Below are 18,527 nucleotides of genomic sequence, written 5' to 3'. Positions count from 1 at the left end.
GATCTATGATAACTCCAAAACTTTTCTCTTCAGTGTCAGTATGCAATTATGTCCCCATTCCTGTATACATTAATTTGGGATATTTTTCCCTTAATTTACATTTATCTAAACTGAACATAACCAGTCATTTTAATGACCCAAATAATTCAGTTTCCTGGGGTTCTTCTTCAACAGTTTGCAGCAACCTTGTGTTCTTCCCACATGGAGCACCCTTAGTATTATCAGCTTAGCTTGCCACCTCCTCTTCACATTCTTTCCCAGATCATTTGCAAATATCAGGGAGTACAGGCCCAGTTACTGATCCCACAGAGCCTCCATGGGTGACCTGACCAGTTGCTGCTAGCCCATATTTTGAGGGTTTTAACCAAGTATGCCTCAGGAGCACTTCTCAGGGCAGCTTAAATTCTTTAAAAGCTTCAAGAGAAGAACATTATCAAAGCCATTTGCAAACCAGGCTGAGCGTCCTGGTGGCTGCCAAGTGGGAGTGGCTGCCACTGGAGGAAAGCTCCCAGCTGCATGCGCCATTCCCATTTTCCCCACCCTCCTGGCGGGAAAAAGAGAAGCAGAAGTCATCCTCCCCTCGTTCTCCATTCCTGCTCTTCCTACTTCTTCCTTCCCCATAACTGGAATAGCACTGGCCTTGACCCCTTATCCTTGGAGAGACAAAATGCAGCTTTGCCTGCACTGCCAGGAGGCCCCAGATTCCCTTAGAGCATAATCATCTGCAGTCCCAGGGAGCACTGGTGCCACTAGAGTAGGTGATGTCCTACGTAAGCATGTTGATGAGTGATTTTGTAAGAATTATTGCTAGAGAGGTGTGTGACCAACTTAAAGCAGAAAAAAAATGCTTCACACAAGCACTGTCCCCCACTGTGTGGCTACAGTTTTATCATAGTGTAACTTTCATCATCATTCAAACGATCTCCAACTAAGCAAAGGTGTATCAACCTCAGGACTCCCTAGTGATACCTTGGAACGAATAAGGATTGGGTCCGATATCAGTCAATTAAGTTCACTACCACATTTTATGTTTATACATATGCAAAAGGAAACATTGAGTGAAACTCTGAGCAAGTCTGTCAGGAAACAAAAACACTCCATTTAACTCTTAGGTAAGAGATACTTCCTAGGGACCAACAGCACTTTTAGCTCCTCACTGATCTAAGTGTATCCCCTTCCTAGTGTGAAAACCCATTGATTTCCCTTTCTGGGGTCAGGTTCTAATCTGCACACAAACTCTTGCATAATGATTCTTTCCCATTTTAAGTTCCACACATGAGAAACTGTTAAGAAGTAAACAAAGAAAACAACAAAAACCTTCCTAAAATAAAGTGCAGTTTAAATGTAACAGTAGAAACAAGGAAGAATTCAAAATATTTTAAATTAAAATTTACTTGTGCCTTCTCTGTCTGAATTCTAACCTTCCATGAAGATGCAGCAGCAGGTCTAGCTGCATGTCAGCCTGTTCCCAGCTAGAAACTACCCAAGGGAGCACCATTTCACCTGGGGGGAGTTCTTCCCCCTCCCTATTTACTGGGTTGGTTTTTTTACTCCCTTAATCCAAAACTAGTTTAAGTGTGATCCAGTGGAGACTTCCAGTGCCAGCTGTCCCCCTGGCACTAGGTACCCTTACTTGTAGTGCTCATTTATGGATGCTCTTGGTTTTGTTTTTGTCCTCTTAATTTTATTTATTTTTTAATCCTTCACAGACAGAAAATAATCTGAGGATATATGGCATCCAAAACATCACAGAGTAGCTCCAAATCTCACGCTAGAAAGATGAAAATTTCTGAATAGTACCATCCTGAAATGGCTTAGTGAAGCACAGTGCCTGCAACAACTTCTGTACAGGAATGTACTGGGAAATTTAAAGGCAGCGGCTGCTCTTTATCATCTCAGTGTAGGGAACCACTCAGGATGAGCACAGCTCATCTGACAGAAGCGGTTTTGCAGGTAGTTCAAACTGGAAAGTAACTACCATGCAGGGTTGTAAGGCACAAGAGAATCATTTGACAGCAGAGAGAATTAATTGTACAGTTGGTATTAGCATATGGATGAAACATTGCTTTAAAAGTTCAAACAGCAACTGTCAGCTGAACAAAGTTGGCAGAAGAGTAACAAATGAGTTTTGCAATTGTGCTATTTTTACTATGTAATACCAATACTGTATAAAAGAACAAATGTTGTGTATAAGTTCAATGCCAAACCTAAACCATTGCTAACAGTGTTGTTATGATGCAATTAAAATGTCACCATCACTATTTGCTGAAAAGGATTTTATCCCCTTCCCCAAGCAAGTGTTTTCATTACTGGAGTTTTACTAGGCATGTTTGTGAGAAAGAAAGGTGAAGGAATAACCCAACTCAAATATTTAAAAACATTTAACTGTTCTGGCTCATTGACAACTGTATGCTCTCCCTGTGATTTTTTAAGAGCTGCTGACGCCTCATGGAAAAAACTTTGAAAAACATATTATTGAAAAACAATTTTGCCAATGTGTCATATTTTCTGTCTTACCCGTTCTCTTGCTTTTCACTAGTAGAAGAATCCACATGAAAACAGAACCTTGATTCTTTAGGTAGACCAAATTTGGATCTGAGCTCTGCCAAAGCATGTGGGTGTTTGGATCCTGTCCATTAAAGACATTTAACTTCAGATCCAGGTTCAATCTTCAAAGCTCACAAGAAGTGCTGAGATCCAGGATTTTGTTCTGACCCACCCCTGTTACTAACAAGTTTTCTGCTGTCTGTCCTGTCTGTTAAGCTATAGGCTTCTGCTAAGGATCGCATAGGTGGCTATTGATGTCAATGTTTGCTGCCAAATTATAAGCACCAGGCGCTACTGAATATCTGAGAAGGACAGAGAGCCTGAAAAATTAAGGGGAGGAGGAGGGTGGGTGGAATAAAAGGAATTTTCTCTGGTAGCACAGTTGTCTTGAAATAACATAGACTTGGTTTGTGTCTCACACTGGCATAACTTTTGGACTTCAGTGAAATCACACTGACTGAGTACAAACAAAAACCACAGTCTGTATGAAGCTGAAGGGGCTTTTTTCACATTCAGTGTGTTGAAACAACACATTCCAGCCCAGACATAGAAGCTCCTGCTGCCTTGTAATCACAGAAAACAGAGATTCACCCCAAATCTCCCACTCCGCAAAATTACTGTGAGTGGAGAAGAAGAGCAAGACAAACTTTTTCAGCTCAAAAAGATGCCAAACTGGACATAATTTCAAAGTAGAATCATATTTCAGTATGGCTTTGGCTCTTTTCCTGATTTAGCTATGCTGGGCAGAGCAATGGAAATGCTGGGTAGATACCTTCCTAGGGAATGTGCAAGAGGGCATGCTTTTCATGTGACCTTGCCCCTCTTTTTATCAAAACACTTCTTACTTTCACTGACATTTACCCCAAGGACACTGAAGCAAACTAAGAGAGGAAAACTAGCATGCAAACTGCCTGCCTGCTCCAAGAAAAGCTTTCCATCAGTGGATTTACCAACAACTGGGATATCTGAGGATGACTGACAGAATTGTAAGTTCCCATGGTTTGTGTTTTATTGTTGCCAAGTCATGAGACAAAACCCCCAAATCTAGAAAAGGACTGCAAAACTAGAATTTTGTGAGGGGCAAGGTGACACCTGCCATATGCATAGGGAGAAAGAGGAAAACAGCAACATTACATAAAGCAGCCTGCAGATTCCTAAAGTGCCATCCATCTGCCATCCTCTTATATTGTGTAGTATCACAGTTTTAGACAACTTGTCACACAGGCTTCAAAGGGCTACTTAATTTAACTAGAGGGAGATGAATTTGTTCACAGAACTCCACTCTGAAGAACCAGTGACTAGCAGCAATTGCTAGATGAAATGGAAAAAAATTACCAGCAACTCTACTTCTAGTTCTCCACTGTCTTGCGCTTCATGTGGTCATTTACATCCAGGCAAACTGAATGTGTAACACTTCCAAACCACAGAAGCAGTAATTTAAACTCACTTCCACTGCATTAGGCAGAAGACTGAAGAATCAGGCCCTCTCTTACAAGCAAAATGTCCCTGACAATGAATGATGAGTAAAATACAGGCTGTGTAATTCCACTTGTTTTGGAAAGCAGTCAATTTAGAAAGGTTACCATAAGACAGCAGCAAAAATCTGCCCCTGAACTCCCAACATCTCAAGCCATAGCCTTGTCAATAGTACACAGGGTGCAAAAGATTATGGCCAGCTCAGGCCATTAGTTTCCTTTCTGGGCAGGAATCCCAGCATAACAGATACTTATGCATATTCTGTCCTCATTTTATCTAATTACAAATATCTCTCTAGGGATGGGGAGGGGAGAAGAGGTTTGATCACATGATTTTAGGTCACTTATGCAAGGTCTTGCTGGGATATGCATTGATCCAAAGACTGCTATAATATTTTTAAAGTTCCCAGAGTCGTATAGTAAGAAAAAAAAAATATTCTATGTCTCATTTTTTCCTATTTATATGAGTTTGTGAAACTGACCAGTAGAAAAGACTTGAATCATGTACTGCTATAAATCAGTAAGGACCATATGGAAATGTTTAAAATGCAAGGACATTGACAAATGAACAATACCATGTTTTCCTAAACACCATCTGTAAATACAGTTTTTCTTTCCTATATTATACCTAATATAGGTATATTTGTGTGCATGCACACTACACACAGTTTTCTCTGAATAAGACCAATAACATCAGAGAAAAATGGAATAAGGTAATTTAAAAAAAAAAAGTCAACTTTACCCAGCTCATTTGGATTTCTACTCAATGGTTGCAACTCTAGTGAAAGATGCAACATTGTTTCACACTGAATGAAATCTTGAAAGCCACACTTAGGCATGTTATAATTAATTAAACAATATTAACCAGAATCACCCCTGCTTTCCCTAGATCAACATGGCCTAAGTCTTCTGCAGTCCAAGAATAGGTACAAAATTGTACAATAATCATCAACATCACAAAGTACGTCAAACCTGTTCCTTATACATGGGAGGAAAGGAATACAGCAGAACTTTGGGAATTTCTTTTAGAGAAAAATACAAGAATTGCTTGAAACTGATTTGGAAAGACTGAAAAAGTTACTGGCTGAGTAACTGCCTTGAAAAAGGACATCAGAATTAAACAGACACCCTTCAGGAGCAGAAAACAGTAGTAACAAAAATTTTTAAATGGATCTTAAAGGTCAGGAAGTATAGGGAGAATTGCCAAAGTCAAGAGTTAGAACTTGCAAAAGCTATTAAAAAACAGCAATATTCTTCAAGCATCAAAAAAAAAGTGATCAGAGAAAGTTCAGCTGTTTTGCAGTTAGAATGGTACATAGATTAAATGCAATATAGGTACAAGCCAAGAAATAAAGGAATGCTTTGCTTTGCTTCACTGGAATGACCAAGGTGGAAGCCACAGTGACATCTGTGCAGTCATGGCATAAATTCTGGATAATCTCTGCCCAAGAACTGAGACGTGAAACCACACATCTACTAGCAAGTTCTTTAAACAGATACTGCAAATCATGGTTGCTACTATATTACCAGAGTATAACAAGCAAAACAAGATACTCGTTGTTAACTCACAGAACACAAGCCTTGTGAATTATTTCTGTAAGGCTAACTGAGCTAGAGTTTACTCATATGCAGTTTTTTAAGTGCAAAACGATCAAGAACAGTCTTGAACAAGGAAAGGACAACGATGCAAGACTGATACCTTGTGACAGAGTAACTTGACATTTTGCTTCCATAAGATACTTCTTAGCTCTATGGACTTCTAGAGAATGTTTCATACAGTAGTATACGAGAAATTACTGGAAATTGAGAAGATGAGGATTATTAAGAGAACGGTGAGATGAATGAAAACTACTGAAAGAGGGTTAGACACAGTAATTGGCTGATGGAAGGTTACTTCTGGAGTTTTGGAAAGGATTGGTCTGGGAGCTGAAATCAGTATTTCCATTAATGACCTTGGCACAAAAAGTGTGTGTGTTGAGAAAAGTTAGCCATTGACACAAGTTGAAGGGACACCAAGGAAATTAAAAGCATCACACAAGAATTAGATGGAGTGAATTCAGTATAAATTTCACTTAATAACTTGCAGATCTTCATCTCAACAACAACGGAAAGGACAGAAGAAGAAACATAACAGTATCAATCTACCACAGGGTAACTATGAACCAGCAGCACTATATAACCACAAACAAATGCAAAAGCAAGGCTTTCCCAGAAGAGGTAAAAAAATAAAGTTATTGCAGAGGGCAAAACATCACCTGGAACAAAGTACAACTCTGTCTACTCACACTCAAGAAAGCTGAATGCAAGTAACTCAAGCTGGAGTAGAGACAACAAAGACAATAAATACTTCTGTGACCAAAGGGAAGGAAAAGATAGCACAGACAGTTTAGTATATCAAAACAAAGACTGACAGGGCTTATAATAGTGTTGCACAAATGTACAAGTCATAGTGGAGAGGAAGACATGGAGGGAGCAATAGTATTTAAACTAACAACTCCATGCTGGCACCAGAACAAATGGGAATAAACTGGTCACAAGTAGGGCTAGGCTAGGGATTAAAATGCTATTTCCAGCAACCAGAGCAGTGGGTTCTGGAACCCTCCCAAGAGAAGTAATGGGAACAAACAGTCCAAGTGGGGATTTAAGACAAGGACTTTTCAGTTTATGAAAGAGATTATCTGACATGGTACCAGAGGACTGGACATGAGACCCATGAACCCTCTTTTAAACCTACATTTCCATTAACTGAGTCACTGTGGCAAATTTGGGCTTTGTCTTCTTTGAAAGTGCCCACACAGGACCCAATTAGTGCCAACTAGGATGGCAGCCTTTATGATACAGGAACCTATAGAAACAGAACAAGGCTTACCCATATGCTCCACAGAAAAAGCACAGACTCCAGCTTTAATAGGCACTCTAGCCCAACCTGACCTCTGGTCATAGCACAACATGCCAGGAAATCATATGTTCAAGCCACTCATGGCCCCTCAGGTGCTTTGCCAAGGGACCACTAGAGCCAGCATACAAACCATTCTTCCAGCGGTGGGTGCGGAACTCCCTTCAAAGCTAGTCTGTATCAAACCCCAGGGCTGAGCATCTCCCAGACACTCCAGCCTCTAAGAACTCACTACTCTTTCATGAAATCCTGTTAGTCAGGTACTCAGAGGAGAACTCTGCACTGCGGGTGCTGCCTGCAACAACCACACAAGAACTACAGGCCAGCTTAATGAGGCCTTTTGGACAAGCAAAATTAAAACCCAAGGGAGGCAAAATGACAGAAAGCAAAAGAAATATCCAGGTTTAGCAGAATCTCCTCACACTAAGACTGAAATTTTCATGCAGCTTTGGGCCCTATTGTAAAAAGTAGTACTTATAAAGACAAAAGCAATAGGTCAAACTCCTACAGCTCTGAAAACAGATGCATTGGAGGGAAAAAAACTGACAGGTCCTGATTGATAACCATGCTTGAGGGAAGCTGCTCTAGGAAAACTGCTGCAGCAAAGGCTGCAGGGAGTTACTGCTTCAAAACCCTGCTACGGCAGAAAAGACACATGTGGCTGCTAGAGCAGGAGATGGACATGGTTAATTGACTGGGAAAGTTTAGCAGAGATTAAATTAATGCAAAGAGCTCAGAGCCCAGGCGTGCAATTCCGTTACCAAGGGAAGGAACCATTCGGCTGGAATTGCAATCCATTTTCAGGTCAGAGCCTTTCCCAAAGGCAGAGTGCTCACCCCTCATCTGTTCCTCTTCTTCTGTTCTGAGGGGTGCATGGAGGAGAAGGTAGCTGGAAACAGCAGCCTGGGAAATATATTGTCCTTTGAGGGCCAGCCGTGTTTCAACTTTGCATGGTGAGAGTGTTTTGCAGTGAGGAATTCAGAAGATGTGTCAGGAGATAGTCTCTTCTAACCCTAGAACTCTGTGGATAAGTTAGCTGTGGAAACAAAACTAGAAAGTTAATAACAGGGGAGAAGTGACTTTACTTTCAGATCTACTCAGCAGAATGAGTACCTGAACCAGGTATGTTTGCAAGCTGGCCAGGTGAGAATGCCAAGAGTTAGTTCCTGGGGAATTACATCAACAACACAAATATATATACTCAAACAATAATTTTTTTAAAGTAAAGCTGACTGAAGAAGATAGGAAAGATACAAACACAAACCACAGACTAGGTGACACAGGTGATCTTACACAGTGATGTGCTGCCGACATTTTTGTAAGTAGCACCCACGACTGTATTCCTTTCAGCTGGTGTCTCATTTTCCTCAGTAAGGGAGGACTAGATCTGCGAGCTTCTTGATTTCCTCTGCCATTTTAACAAAGGGGCTTTAAATACACGTATTTACAAGTAGCCACGTAAAACTGTTCTCACACCACCGACTTTGAAATCATACTGAACAGACTGTGGCATAGCATTTATGTTTTGAAATGCGAAAGTACTTGCCACTTGGTTCATTTCCATGGTAAAGTCTTTGCATCCCAAAAATGCCTTTATCAGTTCTGGGCATAAATCACTGCCATTAGAGATGGTTTAACAATAATTTTTGGTGAACTTCTTTCATCAGAACCAGGCAGACAGTCTTAACTCACTTTTCCACTCCTCAGTTTGGTCATGACAGTGCTATCAAGGAAGGATTCCCACTCGCCTTCAACACATCACTCAACACCAAAAGCAAAGCAATCTTGAGTCAATGGTTGATGGTGTGACTAGTGTGACCATCACCAAGTCAGATAGTGCATGCCATTCTTCCCACAGAAGAATGGAGGAAATTACACCACAAAAGGGACTATGATGCTTAATTAAAGCATGATTATAAAGCACTTTTCTGGCACAAAAGTGACCCATACTCTACATTATAAATAACATACTTTTTCTAGTTCTTTCATGATGGAATCTCCTGAAATCCTCATTGTAGGATATGTAAAGAGGAAATTTAATTTCATGTGGGAGAAATTTCATATAGCTCCTTTCTGCTCAGTTTGAAGAAATCTCACTTGGTAAAGGTATTCATAGCAGGCCAAGGTAGACTTTTGCAAGTAAAAAGAGACTCTCCTTTAGAACTGTATTCATACGTAAGTTAACTACATTTTAGCAACATTCAGGCTAGTCAGGCTGAGTAGAGAAGGCACTAGAGTGAAACCAGACTGTGACAATGAGTTCATGACTTATCTATGTCATACAACAAGTCAGGGGGCAGATTTAATTTAGTAGGCGCTCGTCTGCCATGCTGCAACCACAAAACAAAGCTGCCTCTCCCTGTGCATAGGCAAGTCACTGAAATGAGTCTTGTTCCAAGACAGCCCCAAAATGCATCACTTCATACTCCCCATCCATACATCACCTCATAATCCCCATCCTCCTCCAAAACACTCAGGTAGATCATAGAGAGTCAATCCTTCCAGCCCAGAAGCCATTGAAGACTTTCCTCCTCATCCTGTATGAGGGACCTGAAACAAACCTTTCATTTTGGGAAATGACTCAGGAAGAGCATGTGAGGAAGCAGAGCAACAAACAACACATAAGGTGGATATAAATCCAGATAAAGTATTATAATCATTAAAGGGTTGCTGCTCCCTGAAGGTTGGCAAAACGAAGAGAGTTAATTAAAAGCAATCTCCACACAGTGCTGAGCCAGCCTGCCCTGATAAATCAGCAGGCAGGACTGCGCTCATAGAGGTCAATGGGGGAAAGAGGTTGGGAGGCAGGGGAAAGCAAGGAGAAGATAAAACATTTAGCTGAGACTACTGACAAAAACAAATTGGATCTGGTGACAGAAAATGGAGAAGAGTTTTCCACATTATTTCTCCCAACGACACTATTTTGTTAGATTTTGACCTCGGGAATGCCTGTTTGCCACCAACATAACACCAGTAACCTGACTGAGTTCCCTTTCATTTGTATCAGCACAGGAGGAGAGAGAAGCAAGAAGCTTTTGGGGTCCCATCCTCCCTGGGGAGGTGTTAACATTGCTTTCATCCACATGCCATTAGATCACTGGAGGGTAACATCAACGTTAACAGAAGCATCAGTTTTGAAGAAGCACATCCTAAAAACTAAAGGATCAGTCAGATATGACGAAGCAGTAGAAGTTCTCATCACCAACCCTCACCCATCACATCTCACATACCTCGTAACTTGTACTACCCCAGCTATAAAAGGTACTAATCTCCAAATTAAAATTGTAATCCTGATTTAATCCACATTTCCCATCAACAGGAATAGGTTAATGAACTGAAAACTTGGAGAATAAACAACCCATGGAAAACACAAAAAACTACAGTCTTCAAAGCAGCTTTTAGTAGTTCAGAAAGAAAAGGCAAAAGTAATCAGGGTAAGCTTGTAGATACAAGTGGGTTCATGATATGATTTCTGATATTGGACACTGAGTAGTGATTTTTCTTAACACTCAGGAGAGCAGCCTCACACACTATGCCCACCAAAGGAGTTTAGCAGTAAAATAGCTTTATGAACCACTGTTTCCATTATTCCTTATTCAAACTGCACAGGTTTTAAAGTAATCATAAACGTAAAATATATTTGCCCCCATCATTGACTAAACACAGTCTTTCAGGAAACAATATTGAGACTAAACTACTTGAACAGTCACAAATCCATGGATTACTTTCTTCAAAACTGTTCTTGAAATGGAAGTGGAATGAAAATATAAACACTACTTTTCCCTCAAAGAAATAATATTAACTTTGTGTCTCCACAATAAGTTTCTTTATCACAGTGTTCATTGGATAGTGAATTATCTGGGCTATAACTCCAGCCATTCTGATTTTTCTCCCAGCTCTGTGACTAGTCATGTGAGGTTGTAGATCCTTAGGAATTCTAGAAACTCCAAAGTTCCTAGAACCATACTAAAAACTTCACAGCCCTGTGACACAAAGCACTGAACTGGTGTTCACTTACTCTTCCAAAACATGAAAAGCACCCAAAACATTTTCAAGAGGGAATTTTGTTCCAACAGCCATAATCTATCTTCCTGTGGCTCTCATGAAGCCAACTCAAAGCATAAAAGCAGCATAAGCACTGTACTTTGCATTTTGGCAGAAGTAGCATGCCCGCATCTGATCAGATCAAATCAGCCCTGCCAGATGATGCGGTAGGGCAGGCTGGAATTAACCAACTCAGGGCATGGCCTTATTTCACTGCTCTGCACCTGATTTTCTTTGTACCTTCCAGCCTATTTGGATTTTTGAGAACTGAAAGGCAGGAAGCCTTAAACCATGTGTTGGTAGAAAATTTAGCACAATGTCTTAACAAAGGCTTTGTATCTTGTATCACAAGCAGGAATCTGAGAAAAAACAAAGGGGAGAAACTAGAAGTTACATAGAGTTCCTTTCTTTTGCATACTAAAATTTCATATATGTTACAGTTGGAATTTTATATTCATCTATGAAAATTATTAGAAAGCAAGTAGAGAGTATCAGACTAATAGAACTCGAGGTTTTGTGTGAATGGAGAGATGATCCTCAGGTTGGATCAGTTCTGTCACAACAGACTGTGACATTAAATATCACTTCCAGCCTTTCTCACCAGAAGAACACTGATGTAGTCAGTGTCACCATCAACACCTGAGCAGGAGACTCTCTCCCAGCTACAGCTCAGCAGAACATTAAATTAATGTATCAGGATTTGGCAAGCACACGCTGCTGATCACAGCCACCTAGTGCACACTCATCAGTACCCATCCCTACCCTGCTCTTGCTGCTCCACTGGCTCCCTGTGAAGCCTCCCCTCCGACAAGGCTGGAGTGCCAGTAAACCTTCCATGTGGCTGGAATCATAACTCTGACCGCACCCGGCTCAGGCAGGTAACCTGAAAACTGAGACACATGCTGACATACTCCTGCTATTCCCATACTGGAGAGGATGGCGGTGTGAGAAGGATATTTGCCAGCAGCCATTGAGACACTGCATTATTCTTTTCTGAGACATCTGCTGAGAATCTGTGGTTAAAATATGCTCTGCTAGGAAATAAACCATATATAACAATTTTTTTTAAAAAGTATCATGCTTCTAACAATTTAGGCTATTAAAGATAAATAAGGATTTTAAATTTTCAGTATTCAAGCACTCACTTATGATATTTGTGTTACATGTCACTCAGTTTAGATAGTAAAAACACACCGTGCAGTTCTCTTCTTTCTTTTGAAATAAGAAAGAAGAAAAGAAAACCACTTTCTGCTTCTCATGTACTAGTCTAGCGTATGTGGGTTTGTTCCACAAATTGTAGAGAAGTTTTAAAAGAAAGAAAGAAGCACTTCCATCTGAAAATTTTTGGTTTTAAAAAAGAAAAGTATTCTGAAAGTATGATTCCTTTTAGATTTCGTTGATGAGATGACTTTCCTTTTAAAAAACAAACCAGTGCAAAAACTGAGACCTGCACTAAGGAAGTGATTAACACTCCTCAGTCTCTGCATCCTGGGCAAAATTGCCAGGCAAAGCCAGAAGAGCAGCACAGTCCTAATGAAGCCCTCGGAACAGGCCTCAAGCAACCTTGCCTTGGTGCTGCTTGTCTGCACATGGGAGTATGTCACCCCAGACAGGGAAACCTCAGATCAGAGGTTGGTCTCTCCAAGGGAAAAAAACATCAGCTCCCAGAACAGATTCATTCCACTCCTACAAGTCCTCGGGGATAAACAATACAGGAATGGTTCTTGCTCAAGGCAACATCACATACAGACAACACAGTGATGAGCCCAGAATAAATACCAAGATTGTAAAATTGATCTACTGAGCAAAGAAATTCAGCTCTGACATGAAAGACAAATCAGAGTGAGAAAATTCCAGATTCATCAAATTACAATCCTAAAAAGAAGGATTATTTATTCGCAGCCAGTGGGGGCTTTGGAATGCCTCATTTCAGAACAGCAGAGGTACAGCCAACTGTCATAAGCTGCAGAAGACAGATATACAAGATGGACAAAGTCTGCTCTTGAGAGCAACCTTCAAATACGATGCTTCCAGTTTTAGGAAAGCAGAGGAAGAAATCAATTTTCATTAGGCTCCACAAAAGATGAGCCACATTACCTTCCCCATGACTCAGACTGACACAGATCCCCACTTTGCTTTGTGTACCTTGCTTCTGTGTAAAGTATTCCCACTTGGACACTGTGAATCCTGTGTAATGGGTATCATGCATCCAGCCCATTGGACATGTGCTTACCTTGAAATTATAACACCCTCCAAAAAATCATACCTTTGGGCCACTGTAACACAACCCAGACAGTTCAATATTGCTTTCACACAGCACAAATAATATGTTTTTAAAACTTTTTCTTCAGTGGCAATTTTGAGATACAACCTCCATCCATCCACACAACTAGACAGACTGTGAAAGACTGAAAGACCAACAAAACAAATTACAAAAGCACTGCAACAACTAATCATGCATAAGTGACTGGTGGAACCAGACATAACACTGTAACAAGCAACATGCCATTTATTAGAACCTCTCATATTAAAAACCAGCGTATCCTCAGGTCTTCTTAACTTGCCTTTTCTGCCTTCCAATGACTTTGGTTTTATACTTATATTTCCCTGTGTAAACACAGTAACATTCCTCCAGTTTTCTCTGAAAGCTGCTGCTGAGATATTAGGAAATACGGTTTTCATGTGGACAACAGTTTTCATTTGAAGTGTGTCACATTAGGGCTCATTTATGTTTTTGAGTAACATCAGAGCCACACTGGAATTGCTGTAGAGATTTTGGTACATGGTTTAATGTGCCCAACAAACCCTGTTCTGTCAAGCAGAAGAAAATTCCCTTCTGTAAGGCCACATTAAAATCACCTCCACATCACTTGTAAACACTGAACTGGCAACCTAACTGTCTGTCTATTTTATTGCTTCCACCTGCTGAAAGCAGCACTGCACATTATACTTTCACTTTAATATTAAAAATCAGCAACCAGATGCTTATGCAACAACATCCAAAAAAAAAAAAAAAACAGTCTTCATCAGCACTTAATCAGGACATAGGGTTGTTTCAGGGATGTGTAATGGGATACAGGACCTTCCAGTTAAGAGTCCCCAGCCTGAGTTCAAGCCAGAATAATCACTAATGAAATATTCTTGCCATACAAGACCCCAAGACCCATGCTGGTCTCTTGCCAATGTGAAACAGGGATGCAAACACAGACCACTTCTTCACAGGTGTCTCATGACACAGAATTCATCATCACAAGGAAGGTCATTTGGCAGCCCAGAGGTCGGAGTTGGCTGTCAAGGCAATTTTATCTGAGAGGGTATAGCAATTGAAAACCCAACTGCTGCTGTGTGTTTGCAGTGGGAATGCAGAGACAGAACAGGCCTGGTAGATCAGCTCTAGCACTGTGCACAAAAATCTGCAATGATCTGTTCCCCAAACACCTGGCAGAGAGTAAGTGTCCCCAAGCACATCAAAGTTATCCAACAATGCAGTCAGCATATAAGTGAGCTGGCCTACAGCTGAGCCTGAGTTAGCTTTCGTCCCAGAGGCTGTCCTGAGCAAAAGGGAGAGCACCAGCACTGCTGAACTACTGGAAGGCAACAGCCCCTCTGGTGAGTGTCCAGGCAGAGCGCTATATGGCATGAGGTATCTCACATGCTGAAATGGCAACAACCTAGCCTATGTTCCACTTAGTGTGTTTAATTGACAACCTGAAACAAAAGTCATTTGTGGGAGTAAAGACAGAGAAGGGGTGGGAGGAAACCAGCTCTGCTTCTAGACAAGACTGTGTAAATTACAAGGTCTTAATTACATTAAATGCATTACGGTACCATATGCACATCACTAATAAGGCAGAGATGGAAGAAATGGGACTAAATGCTAAAACTGGAAGCTGAATGCCTGCATTCTAGACTTCATCTTTTAGAGACATTCTGAACCACTTTGTCCTAGTTTAGCCATCCATAAAACAAAGGCAATAATCCTTTCTTCACAGGGGTGTTGAGAGGTTTAATTAATTAATGTTTACAAAGTCCATTGAGATTTCTGACTGACATTTGAAGTAATTCAGAATACTTTTTAAATGCATTTGTTTCTTCTACTGCACCATTCAAATGTCTTCATATTAAAATATCCAAAGGAGGAGAAGATGGAAACAAAAAATATGGAGATATGTACACAAACTAGTGGGGGAAAAAACCAACAACAACAAATTCAGCACTTCAAATCCACTGCTGTCCCATCAAAGCTGTCAGAATATTGCCATTTCTACAGATGAAGAAGCATGTGCTTGTCCAAACACCTGCCACCTTTACCTTGCAGATCTGTTAAACTTAGATCTCAGATATCTTTGTCTGTAGCACCATGTTGGTAAACAACAAGCTAATAAATGGCAGAAATAACAGGCAGTCACATCAGGTTGATTGGCTCACCGGAGGAAGTGGAGAAGAGCAAAGGGATGAAAGCACCAAAAGAGAACCAAAAAGTGGTAAGAGAGCGCTGGACAGAGAAAGAGGCAAGTTGAGTAAAGAGAAGCCAATCATTAATCAGGGACTCCATGCACAGAGCTATTCTATGAAATGCATTCCCACAGATGCTCAGGTGCTGGAATACATTATTCAGAGAGACTAGTCTAGCATGAACAAGGCCACACGTGTGTCCAAGTGCCAGAGACAAACCGAATATTGGACACTCTTAAACGCACAAGCACACACAAGGAGCTGCTTGATACCTGAGCTGGGATTTCTCAGTCCCTACATTGTCCCCCATCTCGGAGCAAAACCTTTGTGTGGCCGGTTTCTGTAGGGGGCGTTTGTGGGTTCTGAGATACAATCAAAACGCAGACAGAGGAAATGCAAATGTCATTCAGCTCCCGTTCATTGTCAGGAAGGACACATGAGGATAAAAAAACTGTGCACCGCATCCCTCCCCTATTATGTGTCCTACTGCTTTTGTCCTAATTTATCCCATGCATAATTTATTTACATGTGTATTGTTTCCCGATCAGCAACTTTAAAGAATAAGTGAAAATTATAAAATGTTTTATTAAACAAGTTGTCAACAAAATTGCAGATGGTGTCAGACAGCCAGTACCAATTCTGCTTCCTCCACATAGCCTTAGTACTTAAGGCACACGGAGAAAAGCGAACCCAGCACTTGATGTCTATTGTTTCCTCCTCTCACACCCCCCAGGGGCGAGGGGAGGAGAAGGGAGCTAATTATAAATGGCCTCATCCTGTCCTCCCTGACTTTAGCAGCAGCGGGATCGGGCCCCGATTCATTTCGGCACAAGCAGCCCTTCGGCAGGATCCGCCGCGACTGCTGGGAGCCCCACGGTGCCACGAAGTGCGAGGCGAGGCGGCAAGGTCCCGTCCGCCGACGGGGAGGGGGGGGCCGGGGCCGCCAGCCGTGCTCCCGTGGCCGCTCCCGGGAGCTCCCCGCCTCCCGTCCGCCGTCCCCAGAGGCCACCGAGCCCGGACTTCCCCGCTACCGGCAGCAGCCGCGAACGGCGCACACATCCGCGGCTGCTCCGTGCCCAGGTGCGGAGTCGGGCGGTGCGGCCCCGGGGTGCGCTGCCGGCGCCCGGGCAGCGCCCGGCGGTCGGAAGGGGCACCGGGAGAAATCGCTCCCGCCTGCACAAGCGTCAAACCTGCCGTCGAACGGGGGGGAACACGCTGCCTCTTCAGCGCGGTTTTCAGAGCGCGTTCAGACCCTCGCCACCCTCCCACGAGGACACTCGGACTTCTTTGATTGACCTCCTGCAACTGCGCTCCCCTCTCCCCGCGGATTGTTATACGCGAGAGGGCGAGTAAATGAAAGCAAAGGTTTTTCTGCCAGGACGGAGCAGGAGAGCTGATAAACATGTCAGCACCCCTTCCCAGCTCGAGGCTTTCTTTTCCCTCCGGATCGCAGAGAGACAGCGGCAGAAATCCCTGGAAAAACCTTCAAGCGTTTTTCCAACTCCAGCCGGAGAGACTCGAGTCGGGAAAAAAAAGAAAAAGAAAAAACCTCGCAGCCTTAATTTCATCTCACAAAACTCAAAGGTATAAAAACACCCACTCAGCGCAGCCAGAAAGTGCAAACGAAGCGTCACCGCCAGGTACTCTGCTTCCCTGCTTTACTAGCAAGAGCGCTGCCCCCGTTAGCAGGGAAGTCGTTTGAAAAAAGGTTAAGACAGCTCCGCTCCCCACATACGGTGCCAAATCCCACTCTCCCTAATGCCTTCGGGGATTAGCGGCGTGCGCTGCAGACCACAAGGAAAATAAAGGACGCGATCCAGAAGACGACAACCGGCTCCCGCGGTGCCACTCAGAAATCAGCCTTATTTCCAGACCGGGAACCCCGGAATACCTCCGCAGCAGAAGTACCTGCCCCCTCCCTTCCTTCCCTCCCTCTCTCAAGCTGAGGTCAGACCCCGTCCGTGCAGCCCTCGGCGGCTTGTGCCCGCTCTCAAGATGGAAACACAATCAACTCTCTTTGCCACTTTGAAAAGCGAAAGCCTGTCATATGCAAAACAGATCTCCGGACTTCCTGCCCAAAATCAGCGACCGGCAGTCCCGAGTCATTCATTTCACCCAAGTCTGCTTCCCTCCCTCTCCTCTCCGCTCCCTCTCCTGCACGGGCGCCGAGGCGCACGGGCAGAGCCCCCGCTGCCCCGCTTTCCGACCGCCCAGCCGAGAAGCGAGGGGGGTCGCTTCGTCAAGACATCCCAACTCCCCAAAGATTTGCAGAGGCAACTCCGAGCCGCGGTGGGAGCGCGGAGGCACCGCGCACCGAGCGCCCCCGCGGGCCGGTCCGTGCCCCGCCGAGCGCGGTGGCGGGGCCAGCCCGCCGGGGCAGCGGGGGCAGGACGCTGTCAAGTGCACGCACCCCCGCGGGACGCGGCCGCCGCCGACCCCGCGCTGCACCCCGAGAGCGCCGGGCGGGCTCCCCGCCGCCTCCCCCCGCCCCGCCGCCCCCCGCCCCGCGCCCCGGCGCCAATTAACCCAACAATTTTTTCCTCGTTAATTTCGGCGCGAGCCGCGGGGATGTGTTGCACAAAAAACGAGCGAGTCGCTGGGGCAGAAAGGAGGGCGGGAGGAGGGACCCGCTGGGAGGCTGCCGGCACCCGGCTCCGGCTGGCAGCCGGCGCCGGAAAGGCGCCTTTTTTCATATTTAAACCACGCGGAATATGTACATTTTTGATTCCTACTTACGCTTTCAGGGGGTTGTGAATGACAGTCGCCATTTTGCTACAATGTAACAGAATATTGTGTCTCGGAGTTCTAAAGGTTCGCTCAGGGGAAGCGGGCAGCCAATGGCAGCGCGGCATACCGGCCCGCCGGCCAATGGCGCGGCGGGGGCGGGGCCCGGGCGCTGCTAGTTATTAGGGGAGCTGTCAAAGCCCAGAGGTCACTCCCTCTCCCTGGAACTGGCGGCGAGCAGGTCTTAAAGGGGCAGCGCCGCCGCCGGGGCCGCCGCCGCGCCGGGGGGCACCGCGGGGTCCAGCGCGGCCGGGGCGGCACTTCCCCACCGCGCTCCGGCCTCAGCTCGAACGCGCCGCGCCGGGTGAGGGAAAGCCGGGCTCGCT

At 43.8% G+C, this 18,527-nt stretch overlaps 1 protein-coding gene across 8 annotated transcripts in view; it reads right to left on the bottom strand.

Moving 5' to 3' along the window:
* The window catches only part of DPF3 (double PHD fingers 3), a 157,704-nt gene extending 139,470 nt beyond the window's left edge, over positions 1-18,234 (bottom strand). For 7 of the 8 annotated variants that reach the window (XR_011151385.1, XR_011151386.1, XR_011151387.1 and 4 more), the window contains exon 1: positions 18,154-18,211. Coding sequence is in view for 5 of the 8 variants with exons in the window: in XM_069017511.1 (XP_068873612.1) it covers positions 18,154-18,185 (32 nt within the window). In the remaining 3 variants the exon portion in view is untranslated. Of the gene's footprint in view, positions 1-18,153 lie in introns of all 8 variants that reach the window. The other variant, XM_069017509.1, reaches the window with a different exon arrangement.
* Between the last annotated feature and the right edge of the window lie 293 nt (positions 18,235-18,527).

The sequence above is a fragment of the Aphelocoma coerulescens genome, chromosome 5 (genome assembly GCF_041296385.1).
Source record: "Aphelocoma coerulescens isolate FSJ_1873_10779 chromosome 5, UR_Acoe_1.0, whole genome shotgun sequence".
In the NCBI taxonomy this organism is placed as follows: Eukaryota; Metazoa; Chordata; class Aves; order Passeriformes; family Corvidae; genus Aphelocoma; species Aphelocoma coerulescens.
The sequence above is the reverse complement of the archived record's forward strand: the minus strand, read 5'-3'. Positions and strand labels throughout refer to the sequence as shown.